The 12751-nt window shown below is 52.0% G+C and overlaps 2 protein-coding genes across 4 annotated transcripts in view; both read left to right on the top strand.

Moving 5' to 3' along the window:
- Nucleotides 1-5692: 5692 nt before the first annotated feature.
- The window catches only part of higd1a (HIG1 hypoxia inducible domain family, member 1A), a 121143-nt gene continuing 114084 nt past the window's right edge, over nucleotides 5693-12751 (top strand). The window contains exon 1 of one of the 3 annotated variants that reach the window (XM_078536751.1): nucleotides 5693-5830. In XM_078536751.1, coding sequence (XP_078392877.1) covers nucleotides 5815-5830 — 16 coding nt within the window. In that variant the 5' untranslated portion in view covers nucleotides 5693-5814. The remainder of the gene's footprint in view (nucleotides 5831-12751) is intronic. The other 2 variants (XM_078536748.1, XM_078536749.1) reach the window with 2 other exon arrangements.
- cyp8b1.1 (cytochrome P450 family 8 subfamily B member 1, tandem duplicate 1) lies at nucleotides 6532-8416 on the top strand. The gene has a single exon (XM_078536720.1). It carries the CDS (start codon nucleotides 6853-6855, stop codon nucleotides 8407-8409), a length of 1557 nt encoding a protein of 518 aa, XP_078392846.1. The 5' UTR covers nucleotides 6532-6852; the 3' UTR covers nucleotides 8410-8416.

The raw sequence follows: 12751 nt of genomic DNA, 5'->3' as shown, positions 1-12751 counted from the left end.
GTCTTCAGTACTATTGCTGGAATATTGTCAGGGCCCATAGCCTTTGCAGTATCCAGTGCCTTCAGCCGTTTCTTGACATCATGTGGAGTGAATCAAATTGTCTGAAGACTGGCATCTGTGATGCTGGGGACCTCTGGAGGAGGCCGAGATGGATCATCCACTCGGCGTTTCTGGCTGAAGATTGTAGCAAATGCTTGAGCTTTATCTTTTGCACTGTTGGGCTGGGCTCCCTCATCATTGAGGATGGGGATATTTGTGGAGCCGCCTCCTTCAGTTGTTTAATTGTCCATCACCATTCGCAGTTGAATGTGGCAAGACTACAGAGCTTAGATCTGATCCGTTGGTTGTGGGATCGCTTATCACTTGCTGTTTATGCTGTTTGACATGAAAGTAGTCCCGTGTTATAGCTTCACCAGGTTGACACCTCATTTTTAGATATGTCTGGTGCTGCTCCTGGCATGCCCTCCTGCACTCTTCATTGAACCAGGGTTGATCCTGTGGCTTGATGGTGATGGTAGAGTGGGGGATATGCTGGGCCATGAGGTTACTGATTGTGGTTGAGTACAATTCTGCTACTGCTGATGACCCACCGCGCCTCATGGTTACCCAGTCTTGAGTTGCTAGATCTGTTCGAAATTTATCCCGCTTAGCATGGTGGTAGTGTCACACATGATGGAGGGTACTCTCAATGTGAAAACAGAACTTTGTCTCCACAACAACTGTGCGGTGGTCACTCCTATCGATACTGTCATGGACAGATGCATCTGCGGCAGGCAGGTTGGTGAGGATAAGGTCAAATATGTTTTTCCCTCTTGTTGGTTCCCTCACCACGTGCCTCAGAACCAGTCTAGCAGCTATGTAATTTAAGACTAAGACAGCTCGGTCAGTACTGGTGCTATGGAGCCACTCTTGGTGGTGGACATTGAAGTCCCACACCCAGATATATTCTGTGCCCTTGCCATCCTCAGTGCTTCCTCCAAGTGGTGTTCAACATGGAGGATCACTGATTCATCAGCTGAGGGAGGGCAGTATGTGGTAATCAGCAGGAGGTTTCCTTGCCCATGTTTGACCTGGTTTCATGAGACTTCATGGGGTCCAGAGTCGATGTTGAGGACTCCAAGGGCAACTCCATCCCGACTTTATACCACTGTGCTGCCCCCTCTGCTGGGCCTCACCTTAAATCTATGCCCCCTGGTTATTGACACCTCCGCCAAGGGGAAAAGTTTCTTCCTATCTACCCTATCTATGCCCCTCATAATTTTGCATACCTCAATCAGGTCCCCCCTTAGCCTTCTCCGCTCTAAGGAAAACAACGCTAGCCTATCCAGTCTCTCTTCATAGTTGAAACACTCCAGCCCAGGCAACATCCTGGTGAATCTCCTCTGCACCCTCTCCAGTGCAATCACATCTATAATGTGGTGGCCAGAACTGCACACAGTACTCCAGCTGAGGCCTTAATAGCGTTTTATACAGCTGCAACATAACCTCCCTGCTCCTATATTCTATGCCTCGGCTAATAAAGGCAAGTATCCCATATGCCTTCTCAACCACCTTATCTACCTATGCTGCTGCCTTCAGGGACCTATGGACATGTACATCAAGGTCCCTTCATGGCAGTGACAGGGCTGTACAATGCGATGAGACGTTCAAAACTCCATTGACATCGGCGGGAAGGGAAGACCCCACCGGCAGGAGGGGCCGTAAAATTCCACCCATGTTGTGAATCCAATGTGTTTCTTCTTTGGAACTGTAGTTGGAACGATCATCAATTTTCATTAAAATCCCATCTGGTTCACTAATGCCCTTTGGAGAAGGAAATCTGCCATTCTAACCTTTCTTTTCTTTACTCTTTTATGGGATGTGGGTGTCACTGGCAAGGCCAGCATTTATTGCTCATCCCTAATTGTCCTTGAACTGAGTGGCTTGCTAGCCCACTTCAGAGTCAACCACATAACTGTGGATCTGGAGTCACATGTAGGCCAGACCAGGTAAGGACAACAGATTTCCTTCCCAAAGGAAGGAATTAGTGAACCAGATGGTTTTTTTATGGCAATCAATCATAGTTTCACTGTCACTGTTACTAGTTTTCAATTCCAGGTTTATTAATTGAATTTAAATTCCACCAGCTGACATGGTGAGATTTGAACCTGTGACCCAGAGCATTAGCCTGGGCCACTGGATTACTAGTCCACATTACCACTATGCCACCATCTCCCCACCCCGGTCTGGTCTACACATGACTCCAGACCCACAGCAATATGTTTGACTCTTAACTGACCTCAAATGCTCCTCTGTCCTTTCAGAAGGCAAGCCATAACCAAGTCAAGAGGTTATGTACAGGCAGAGGCCCGCCCAATCTGCTGCTGCTGCTGACCAGGTTCGAGCAGGACGCCCTGGAGCTGGAGAGCCGGCATGCTCCCCGTGCAACTGGGCGTGGAGAGGTGGGGGTGCCAGACGAAGGTAGGAACACAGTGCACAGAGGGGAGACTTTCGGATTGTGCAACCATTCTAGTGTAGTCTCCTCATTGATGGGAGCCTCGAACCTGGAGTCCCCATTGATCATTGAAAGACGATGGTGCCGTGATGCAGATCTCCATTGTCTCACCAGGGTACCTGGCATGCACAGTGACAGTAACTAATGACATGTCCTTCTTCTCCCTTTTAGGTTCGCCAGCAGGCGACCAGTCTACAGACGCCCAAAGACCACACCTGGCACCGTAGGACCACCAAGCATCATTTTCACCTGCATTACACCCGCTCTCTGAGCAGGCACCAGCGCGGATACCAGCACCCTGGTGGGCATTAGAACAACAGCTAGTACCTCAATGCATATTAGTGAGGGCACTTCACAGTCATTTGAGGTGCAGGTGAAGGCAGAGAGTGCCCAGGGCGCCAGCAGTCGCAGGACTGCTGGGGACCAGGACGATGCTCAGTCGAAGGCTGATTATGGGCCCCTGGAGTCATCCATTAGGTGACAGATGCTGGATTTCCAGCGAGATGTGTGGGAGGACCTGGCAGAGATCCATGAGAGTATGCATGCCACGATCTCCAAGACCATGTGGCGCGTGAACACTGAGTTGACCGTCAAGAGCGAGCACACTGCCTCCTCCATTGAGAGATTGGCGAATCTCATGGAGAGGCAGCTCCAGGGACAGAATCAGGGGTTCCAGGGGTTGCGCTCGGACCTGCAAGCCCTCACACAGGCAATGACCTCAGGTGGTCAGTGTCAGTGTGGGAGATGGATGAGGCACCCGGTATCCCAGCTAGGTGCCCGTCCATCACTGGTGTGCAGGAAGGTCCACAGCGACCTCACATTGGCACACGAGCTGCCTGTCATCTCTGCGGGTTCCTCTCAGGGTGCTCTGGATGACAGCTCTGCCCCTTCGCTAGTGACCATGGCATCTGATGAGGCTGCAACGACTGGGGCGATGCCAAGCATGGCAGTGGCCGCTCCCTCCCAAGTCAAGCCAGCACAGGCTCCACTGGCCACAGGACGACCGCCAAGGTCATCAAGGTCAACAGGACAGCACAGTCAGCAGGCTGCCTGACTGCCTCCAATGCCGGTGCCAGTGAAGGGCGAGCACCTAATCGTAACAATCGAGAAAATAAGTTAAAGGCACCACGAGCACAAGAGGCACAGGTCATGGGTGATTATGTTCATTTATGTTTACTTTATATATACTGGTCTGGGAATGAAGACCAGAGAAGTTTATATAAATTGTTTGGAGTTGTCAAAATGAGTTCAATTTTGTTTCTGTCGTCATAGCCTGTGTATGCTTCACCTTTTTATTTTATTGGTGCAGGGTACACCAGTATGAAATGCTGGGCGTAAGTGGCTCCGAACTTTATTACACAGGCACTGAGCGTTCTTTGTGTTCAAATGAAAGGGTCCTTTCAGACATCCGGGATAGAGGGGGCAGCCCTGGCATGCGTTTGAAGCTGATCTTTGGCAGCCTAGCTGAAGGAGTGTTGGATCAAGGCGTCCCTAGTATCCTTGCCTCCCTGGAGGTTACCGAGATCTGCCTCCACACCCTCAGCGTTCTCCTCACGGTGCTCATCTTCAGACTCACTACTGGACTCATCATCTGTGGCCTCTGCAGCTGCATCAAGATCCACTTCCTACATTGGGTCCCCCGTTGCCAGTGCCAGATTGTGGAGAACACAGCATGCAACCACGATCAGTGACACCCGCTCTGGGGGGCATTGTAGTGCTCCCCCTGAACATTCCAGGCATCGGAAGCACATCTTCAGAAGACCTATGGTCCTCTCTACCCCTTGTGGAGGCATGACTCATATTGTAACACTGTTCTGCCCCTGTTCTTGGGTGGCAGAGAGGCGTCATGAGCCACCTCTTCAACAGGTAGCCCTTGTCACAAGGCAGCCATCCATCCAGTTGGAAGAACCTCGGCACCTGGGAGTGTCTCAGGATGTAGGCGTCATGGGAGCTGCCTGGGTACCTTGCACAGACTTGCAGAATCTGCATCCTATGGTCACACACTATCTGCACGTTCATGGAGTTTAAGCCCTTCCTGTTGACGAAGGCACCCAGCTGACCCACAGGCGCCTTGATGGCCATGTGTGCAGTCGATGGCACCCTGGACGGGGGTGGGGGGGGGGACACCCAGCAACGCTGCAAAGCCTCTGACTCGTTCAGCCTGCTGGCCTCGTCTGTACGGTAAAGATAAAAGGTCAGTACCTGAACAGAGCTTCTGTCACCAGCTTGACACTACAATGGACAGCTGATTGGGAGGCTCCACAAAGATCCCCCACTGAGCCCTGGAAAGAGCCGGAGGCATAGAAGTTAAGGGCACTGTGACCTTCAGATCCACTGGCATGGGGTGTCCACCCACACAGTTGGAGCTGATCTCAGGCCCAATCATCTGGCAAATGGAGGTCACGGTCTCCCTTGAGAGGCCGCGCCTCCTTCGGCATTGCCCCTCGGACATATTGAGGTAGTTGAGTCCTGAAACAAGTCCTAGAAATGCTAAGAATGAAGCCCCGGACAGAGTTGAAGCTGCCAGGTACCAATAAGCATCCAGCAGCAAACTATCTCCAAAACTGACCATAAGACATAGGAGCAGAAGTAGGCCATTCGGCCCATCGAGTCTGCTCCGCCATTCAGTGGGATCATGGCTGATCTGATAATCCTCAGCTCCACTTTTCTGCCTTTTCCTCATACCTTTGATTCCCTTACTGATTAAAAATCTGTCTATCTCAGCCTTGGATATACTTAACAACCCAGCCTCTACAGCCTTCTGTTGTAAACGTCATCATGCACTATTATACTCCTGTTCAGGTCGGGCACGTGCCCACCCACGGGACGAAAAATTCTGCCCTAGGACATAACAACTGGCGCTCCACCAAGACTTGCCACTGAGTCCTGCCAATGCCGAGTGAGTGGGGCTTACACCCCACTCCTTAAATTACCCTAAACTATTCAAGCTGTTCCATATTGTTTTAGTATTTCATTTCTGATACTATTTTCTGCTCGCAACGAGTGAGAGCGCTCGGTGAAAAGGAATTGTGTTTTATATCAGGAGGTCAGCGGAGCTTTATTTTAGGCTTGGCATCAGTTTCGACGCCACAGCAGGAATACCCCTTCAAGTGCAGCTTGTGGTTGGCGGGCACTGCTGTCAATGTTCTGCCATCGCCCAGAGGCCTTTTAATTATTCGTTCATGGAATGTGGGTGTCGCTGGCAAGGCCAGCATTTATTGCCCCTCCCTTAATTGCCCTTGAACTGGGTGGCTTGCTAGGCCATTTCAGAGGGCAGTTGAGAGTCAGCCATATTGGTATGGGTCTGAGTCTGGAGTCACATGTGGGCCAGACCAGGTAAGGACGGCAGATCTCCTTCCCCCAAGGGCATTAGTGAACTAGATGGGTTTGAACCCAGAGTGTTAACTTGAGCCTCTGAATTACTCAATTACAGCTTAAGAGTGGGGAGCATTCAGATTCCCAGAGCACAGCGGAGCACCAGAGGGGGTTTGCCGACAGTGAAGGGAGTTTGAGGGGTGGGGTAAAAGGAGAGGGAACTCGGGAGGTGAAGTGAAGAGGCGCTTGAAAGCCGTGCGAAAGGAAAGCCGAAGCGCTGACAAGAAAATCTCCGATGCGAGGCACGGAACAGGAGAGCTGACAACTGGCACGTTTGAACAGTTTGCAGAAAAACCGTCGGGGGGGGGGGGGGTGGCATGCGGTGAAAAACCGGGGACCGTCCCGGCCAAACTGGGACATTTGGTCACCCGACGCATAAGCGGGTGGCGGGGTGCGAGGGGGACAACGGTGACCCGTAAAATCAATCCAGCCCAACGCTCTCACAATGGTTCTTTGAAACAGAGAAAAAAAAAACAAGGGGCACTCCTCCCAAAGTGGCCGAACGTGCCAACAAAGCGTGGGAAACGATCATTCTTCGAAGGTTGGGGGGGGGGGGGGGTAAGTTCTTTCCCACAAGAGTGCCAGGTCACAGGGCAGGTCACAAAAGGGCATTTGCTGACTGTGGGTGTTTTTTTTTTGTGTACATTTATATATTTGTATATTGGCAGGTTTTAATAACTCCTCCCACAGCCACACATGGGATATCAACAACTAGGGGGAGGGGAACTCTTTCGAGTTATCAATAGTTACAGATTGCAACTCTTTCGAGTACAATCACAGTTCTGGAGTGGGACATGAACCCACAACCAACCCTCTGAGTCAAAGGCGAGGGTGCAATGAACTGAGCCGCAGCTGGACACCTCAACTTGGGGGGGGGGGTTTGGGAAGGTGAAATCCGATCGGCGGCCCCCACCACCCCCACCTTGGTTATTCGGAAACTGGCAGGGAGCAGGGGAGACGGGAGAGCGGACGGAGCGACGACCATGGCTTACCCGCTGCTGCTGCTGCTGCTGCCCGCGGCGCTGGGCCTGGCAGCCCTGCTGCTCGCCCTGCTGCACTACCTGGGCGCCCTGCGGAGGCGGCGCCCCGGCGAGCCCCCGCTGGACCGCGGGCCCCTGCCCTGGCTGGGGCACGTGCTGGCCTTCCGGCGGGACACGGCCCGGTTCCTGCGGCGGATGCGGGCCCGGCACGGCGACATCTTCACCGTGCAGCTGGGCGGCCGCTACTTCACCTTCCTGATGGACCCGCTGTCCTACGGGGCGGTGGTCAAGGCCTCGCGGGCCCAACTGGACTTCGAGGCGTTCGCGGTGGAGCTGGTGTCCCGGGTGTTCGGCTACCAGGCCGGGGAGCAGGACCACCGGCTGCTGGTGGCGGCCAGCAGCAAGTACCTGATGGGCGACGGCCTGGACGAGATGACCCGCGCCATGATGGGCAACCTGCAGACGCTGTTGCTCCCCGGCCCGGCCGGGGCGGGCCGGTGGGTGGAGGCCGAGCTCTTCCACTTCTGCTACAACGTCATCTTCCGGGCCGGCTACCTGACCCTCTTCGGCACCGAGCCGGCGGCGGGGGCCGGCGACCAGGAGGCGGCCCGGCAGCTCGACCTTCAGCACTCGGAGCGCCTCTTCGGTCACTTCCGGCGCTACGACCGCCTGTTCCCGCGCCTGGCCTACGCCGTCCTGCCGCCGCGCGAGCGGCTGGAGGCCGAGCGCCTCAAGCGGCTGTGGTGGGACCTGCTGGCCGTCGGCCGGCTGGCGGCCCGCGAGCGCGTCAGCGCCTGGGTGGCCGAGCGCCAGCGGCAGATGGCCGAGCAAGGGGTCGGGGCGGGCATGCAGGGCCGCTACATGTTCCTGCTGCTCTGGGCCTCGCAGAGCAACACCGGCCCGTCCGCCTTCTGGCTGCTGGCCCACCTGCTGGGCTCGCCCGAGGCCCTGCGGGCGGTGAGGGCGGAGGTCGACGGGCTGCTGCGCGAGACGGGCCAGGCGGCGGCGGGCGGCCCGCCCGTCCGGCTGACCCGCGACATGCTGCGGCGGACGCCGGTGCTGGACAGCGCGGTGGACGAGAGCCTGCGGCTGACCGTCGCCCCCGTGCTGACCCGGGCCGTGCTGGAGGACGGCGGCCTGCGGCTGGCCGACGGCCGCGAGTACGGGCTGAGGCGGGGCGACCGCCTGGCCCTCTTCCCTTACCTGTCGGCGCAGACGGACCCAGAGGTCCACCCCGAGCCCCACACCTTCCGCTACGACCGCTTCCTGCAGCCCGGCGGCGGCGACGGCGACGGTCCCGTCAGGAAGACCGACTTCTACAAGGACGGCAAGAGGCTCAAGTACTACAACATGCCCTGGGGGGCCGGGGTCAGCATGTGCCCCGGCCGCTTCTTCGCCGTCAACGAGCTGAAGCAGTTCGTCTTCCTCATGATCAGCTACTTCGACTTCGAGCTGCTGAATCCCGAGGAAGGCGTCCCCCCCATAGACTGCAGCCGCTGGGGCTTCGGCTCCATGCAGCCCACCCGGGACGTCCGCTTCAGATACCGCCTGAGGTTTTAGCGCCACGTGCCCCCCTCCCTCCCCCTCCCTCCCCCTCCTCACCCCCCTCCCTCCCCCTCCTCACCCCCTCCTCACCCTCCTCCCTCTCCTCCCTCCCCCTCCCTCTCCCCCTCCCTCCCCCTCCTCACCCCTCCCTCCCTCCCCCTCCTCACCCCCCTCCCTCCCTCCCCCTCCTCACCCCCCCCCTCCCTCCCCCTCCTCACCCCCCCCCTCCCCTCCTCACCCCCCCCTCCCTCCTCACCCCCCCCTCCCTCCCCCTCCTCACCCCCCCTCCCTCCCCCTCCTCACCCCCCCCCTCCCTCCCCCTCCTCACCCCCCCCTCCCTCCCCCTCCTCACCCCCCCCCCTCCCTCCCCCTCCTCACCCCCCTTCCTCACCCCCCTCACCCCGTGGCAAAGCTTCACCTGTTTACCACCCACCTCACACACCCCCCCCCCCCCACATCCAGCCCCGTCAGCAATTTGTGTTCAAATGCCACCCCCTCCCCCCCAGGCTAGCTGGCCCATTTATTACGTGGCTGTTTGTGGGATCTTGCTGTGTCTCAATGACCTGCAGGGACCCCCCCTGTGACCACAACCAGGAGGCTGGCTGAAGCCCTTCCTTGGCTGTAAACCACTTTGGGATCCCCTGAGGCCATGAAAGGCGCCACAGAGATGCAAGCTCTTGCTTCCCACCGTTGAAAGCCAGTTGCGGTGGGGCCCACAGGGGCAGGTGACTGTCACGTGCCCGCCTCCACCCTTTTGTTGTCCCATATCTTCTGATCGGAGGCTTACACCCCACCCCCACAGACACCCTGCCACCCTTGCCCCTCTCTCCCCTCCATTCCCCTACTTAATTTGCAGCCACCTGGGTCACCTATTGATGTGTGAGCCCAGAGTTCATGGGCAGGAGCTGGAGGCACCAGTTTGGTTTAACCTCTCGTCCGAAAGACAGCACCTCCACCACGGTGCAGCACTCCCTCGGTGATGGCTCACCATCATATGGGGTGCTGAGATAGCATTGAAAAGCTGTGTTTTTAAGGCTTCCCAGAACACTTCATTGCCAATGGAGAACTTTTGAATGTAGTCAATGTTATAATATAGCTTAAGATGCAGAGGAGAGTTATTGTTTTGCTTGGAATCGGCTCCATCAGTACTAATTTTGGCCAGCAGAAATAATAAATCACTATTTCTCCTTTTAAAAGAAGCCATGATCTTTTATTCTAGCCTTAAGGAAGCACCAGTTTTAAGTATGATCATAGATTTGTAAGAGAACTCTAGAACAGTGGAGTCACCACACAATGAACCAAACTCAAGCAGAGCAGAGTTCTGATGAAGAGTCATGTTGTTTAAAATAAAGAACATTCCTTTTTCTTTCACATCCATCCATGGCATCTCACCCTCCCTACCTCTGTAAGTTCCTACAGCTTTACAACCCTCTGAGTCAACCTGCACTCCTTCAGTACTGACCTTTTCCACATCCCCTGTTTTAAACGCTCCATGCTTGGTGGCTGTGTCTTTAGCTGCCAAGACCATAAAGCCTAGACTTTCCCCTCTATATCTCTCCCACGCTCTAACCTTCCTTTCCTCCTCTCCTCCTCCAGCCCTTAAAACCTTCGCCTGCCTTGATATCTCCTTACGTGACTCATTTTGCTCCTGTGAAGCACTTTAAGAGCTTTTGCTACATTTAGAGGTGGTTTATAAACAAAAATTGTTGTACTATTTGTTCTCGGAAATTTTTTTGTATTTAACCAATGGTTATTTAAATTTATTGAGCTGTTTTAAAGGTATAAGTCTTATTTTTTAAATCAGTGAGTTGGTCTGGCACCTTTTGAAGACAGTTATTCAGATCAGATAGTTTCCACGGATGGTGAGAAAATAAATCTTGCTTTCACACAAGAATTCACAACCATTTATTAATTTCTGTTACAACAAAGAGCTTCCTAGGCTGAACATCTACTATAAAGTATATGTTATGGCATTGCTGCCATTAGTTTAGTCCTGTGTAACATATTTGTTTGGAAGTTCTCGATTGAACATCTGGGCAGATTGCCAAACATCGAGAAAACATGCTTCACAGAGCTAGTGCTCAGCTATGAGGCTGATATGGAGGACATATGTAACCTGATCCTTAATAGTGTTGGTAGTTATAATCGTGGACGCATAACCAAGCCCCTAGCAGTGTTGGTAGTTAACATGAATTCCGATCAGAGTCCACTTGCCAACCAATCAGCACTCTCTTCACATAAAGTATAAATTGTTGTTTTCTTGTGTAGTGTCCTGATGAGTGCAAGATGAAAATCTTTAACATGTCTCTTTTTTCAGCAATACTCAAGTTCTGTACTACTAAATTACTATTAATATGAAGGATATGTGATCTCATATCTAGTAATATTCGTGAACCAAGGGCATTATTCTGTAAAGCTATGCAAGCATAAATAAATAAGCTAACTGGAGAAATATTAAGCTTTAAGAATAATTAATCTTGAAACAGAAAAGCTTTTCATCACAAGCTTTTCATCACAGCAGGGATAGTGTACAGAAAGCAGATTGCTGACAGGAATATAAAAAGCAATGTGCTGCTTTGAGAGCATGAATTGAATGTTTAAATTATGGCTTGGGGGGAAAAAAATGATAGGACATAACTGTTTAGCATGTAAGGGCATGGGGCTTATCATCTCTGTTTGGCAATTGGTTCAAAAATGTGATGGTTGTAAAACATCAGATAGCGTTGGATCCAGCAGGAAATAGACTGTTAAGAAAATGGTGTAAAGAAGCGATTTAGATTTTACTTACTTAGAAAACAAGAGACAGTGGCTGCCTTCATGGCCCGGTGCCATGAACAGGATTGTATCCTCAGTCCTTACGGGACCTTATTAAATCTACAGACATGATTTTTTTACACATTCTACTCTGAAATAAGTACCAATTTGGGGTAGAGAAATTTGAGGGTACAGATACTAAAATCATTAAATGTAATGATGCAGGTGACAGCTCAAATAGAGAAAGAGATGAATTGAGAGCTCAAATAGTAATGAATATGTATGACCTGATAGCCATTGCAGCGCTGTGGCAGCAAGGTGACCAAGTCTGGGACCTGAATATTCATGAGTACTTGACATTTTGGAAGGACAAGAAGCTAGGAAAAAGTGGTGGGGTAGCTCTGTTATTAAAAGACGACATTAGTATGATAGTGAGAGATGCCCTTAGTTCTAAAGGTAAAGATGTAGAATCAGTCTGGGTAATGTTAAATAGCGAAGGTAGGGAGTCACTTGTGGGGATAATTTATAGGTCCTCTAGCAGTAACCACATAGTAGGATAGAATGTAAAGGAAGAAACAATGGGGGCTTGTAAGAAAGATATAGCAATAACCATGGGCAATTTTAATTTATATATAGATTGGACAAATAAGATTGGGAAAGCTATCCTGGAAGATGAGTTCATAGAGTGTTTTTGGGACAATTTCTTAGGCCAGCACATTGCGATGCCTACCATGAGCAGGCTATTTTTAAAAATTCATTTACAGGATGTGGGCGTCGCTGGCTATGCCAACATTTATTGCCCATCCCCAATTTCCCTTGAGAAGGTGGTGGTGAGCCTTCTTGAACTGCTGCAGTCCCTGTGGTGTAGGTACACCCACAGTGCTGCTAGGGAGGGATTGCCAGGATTTTGACCCAGCGACAGAGAAGCAACAGCGGTACATTTCCAAGTGAGGATGGTGAGTGGCTTGGAGAGGAACTTCCAGGTGGCAGTGTTCTGCAGCCCTTGTCCTTCTAGATGGTGGCGGTCGTGGGTTTAGAAGATACTGCCTAAGGAGCCTTGGCGAGTTTCTGCAGTGCATCTTGTACAAGATGCACTGCAGAAACTGACTAAGGCTCCTTATTCTAGACCTGGTAATATGCAATGAGACAGGATTAATTAATGATCTCACACTTAAGGATCCCCTCAGCAGCAGTAATCTTAACATGATTGAATTTTGCATTTAGTTTGAGGGCGAGAAGAGTGGGTCAAAGACTAGTGTTTTAAACTTAAAGGCAATTTCAAAGGTATGAAGACAAAGCTGGCTAATGTGAACTGGGAAATTAGGTTAAAGGTTAAGACAGTAGAGACGCATTGGTAGACATTGAAGGGGATATTTCACAATGCTCAGCAAAGAACGATCCAGTGAGAAAGACTGACTCTAGGAAAAGGACCCACCATCCATGGCTAGCTAAGGAAGTTAAAGATAGTATCAAATTGAAAGAAAAAGTGCCATTCTGCAGAGATTAGCAGTAGGTAAGAAGATTGGACATAATCTAAAAACCACAGAAGAATGACTAAAACAAAAGGGCAGAGAAATTCGAATATGAGAGAATGCCAGCTAGA

Source organism: Cetorhinus maximus, chromosome 3 (assembly GCF_964194155.1).
Source record: "Cetorhinus maximus chromosome 3, sCetMax3.hap1.1, whole genome shotgun sequence".
Classification (NCBI taxonomy): Eukaryota; Metazoa; Chordata; class Chondrichthyes; order Lamniformes; family Cetorhinidae; genus Cetorhinus; species Cetorhinus maximus.
Note: the sequence above shows the minus strand (reverse complement) of the source record. Positions and strands in the feature narration are given on the sequence as shown.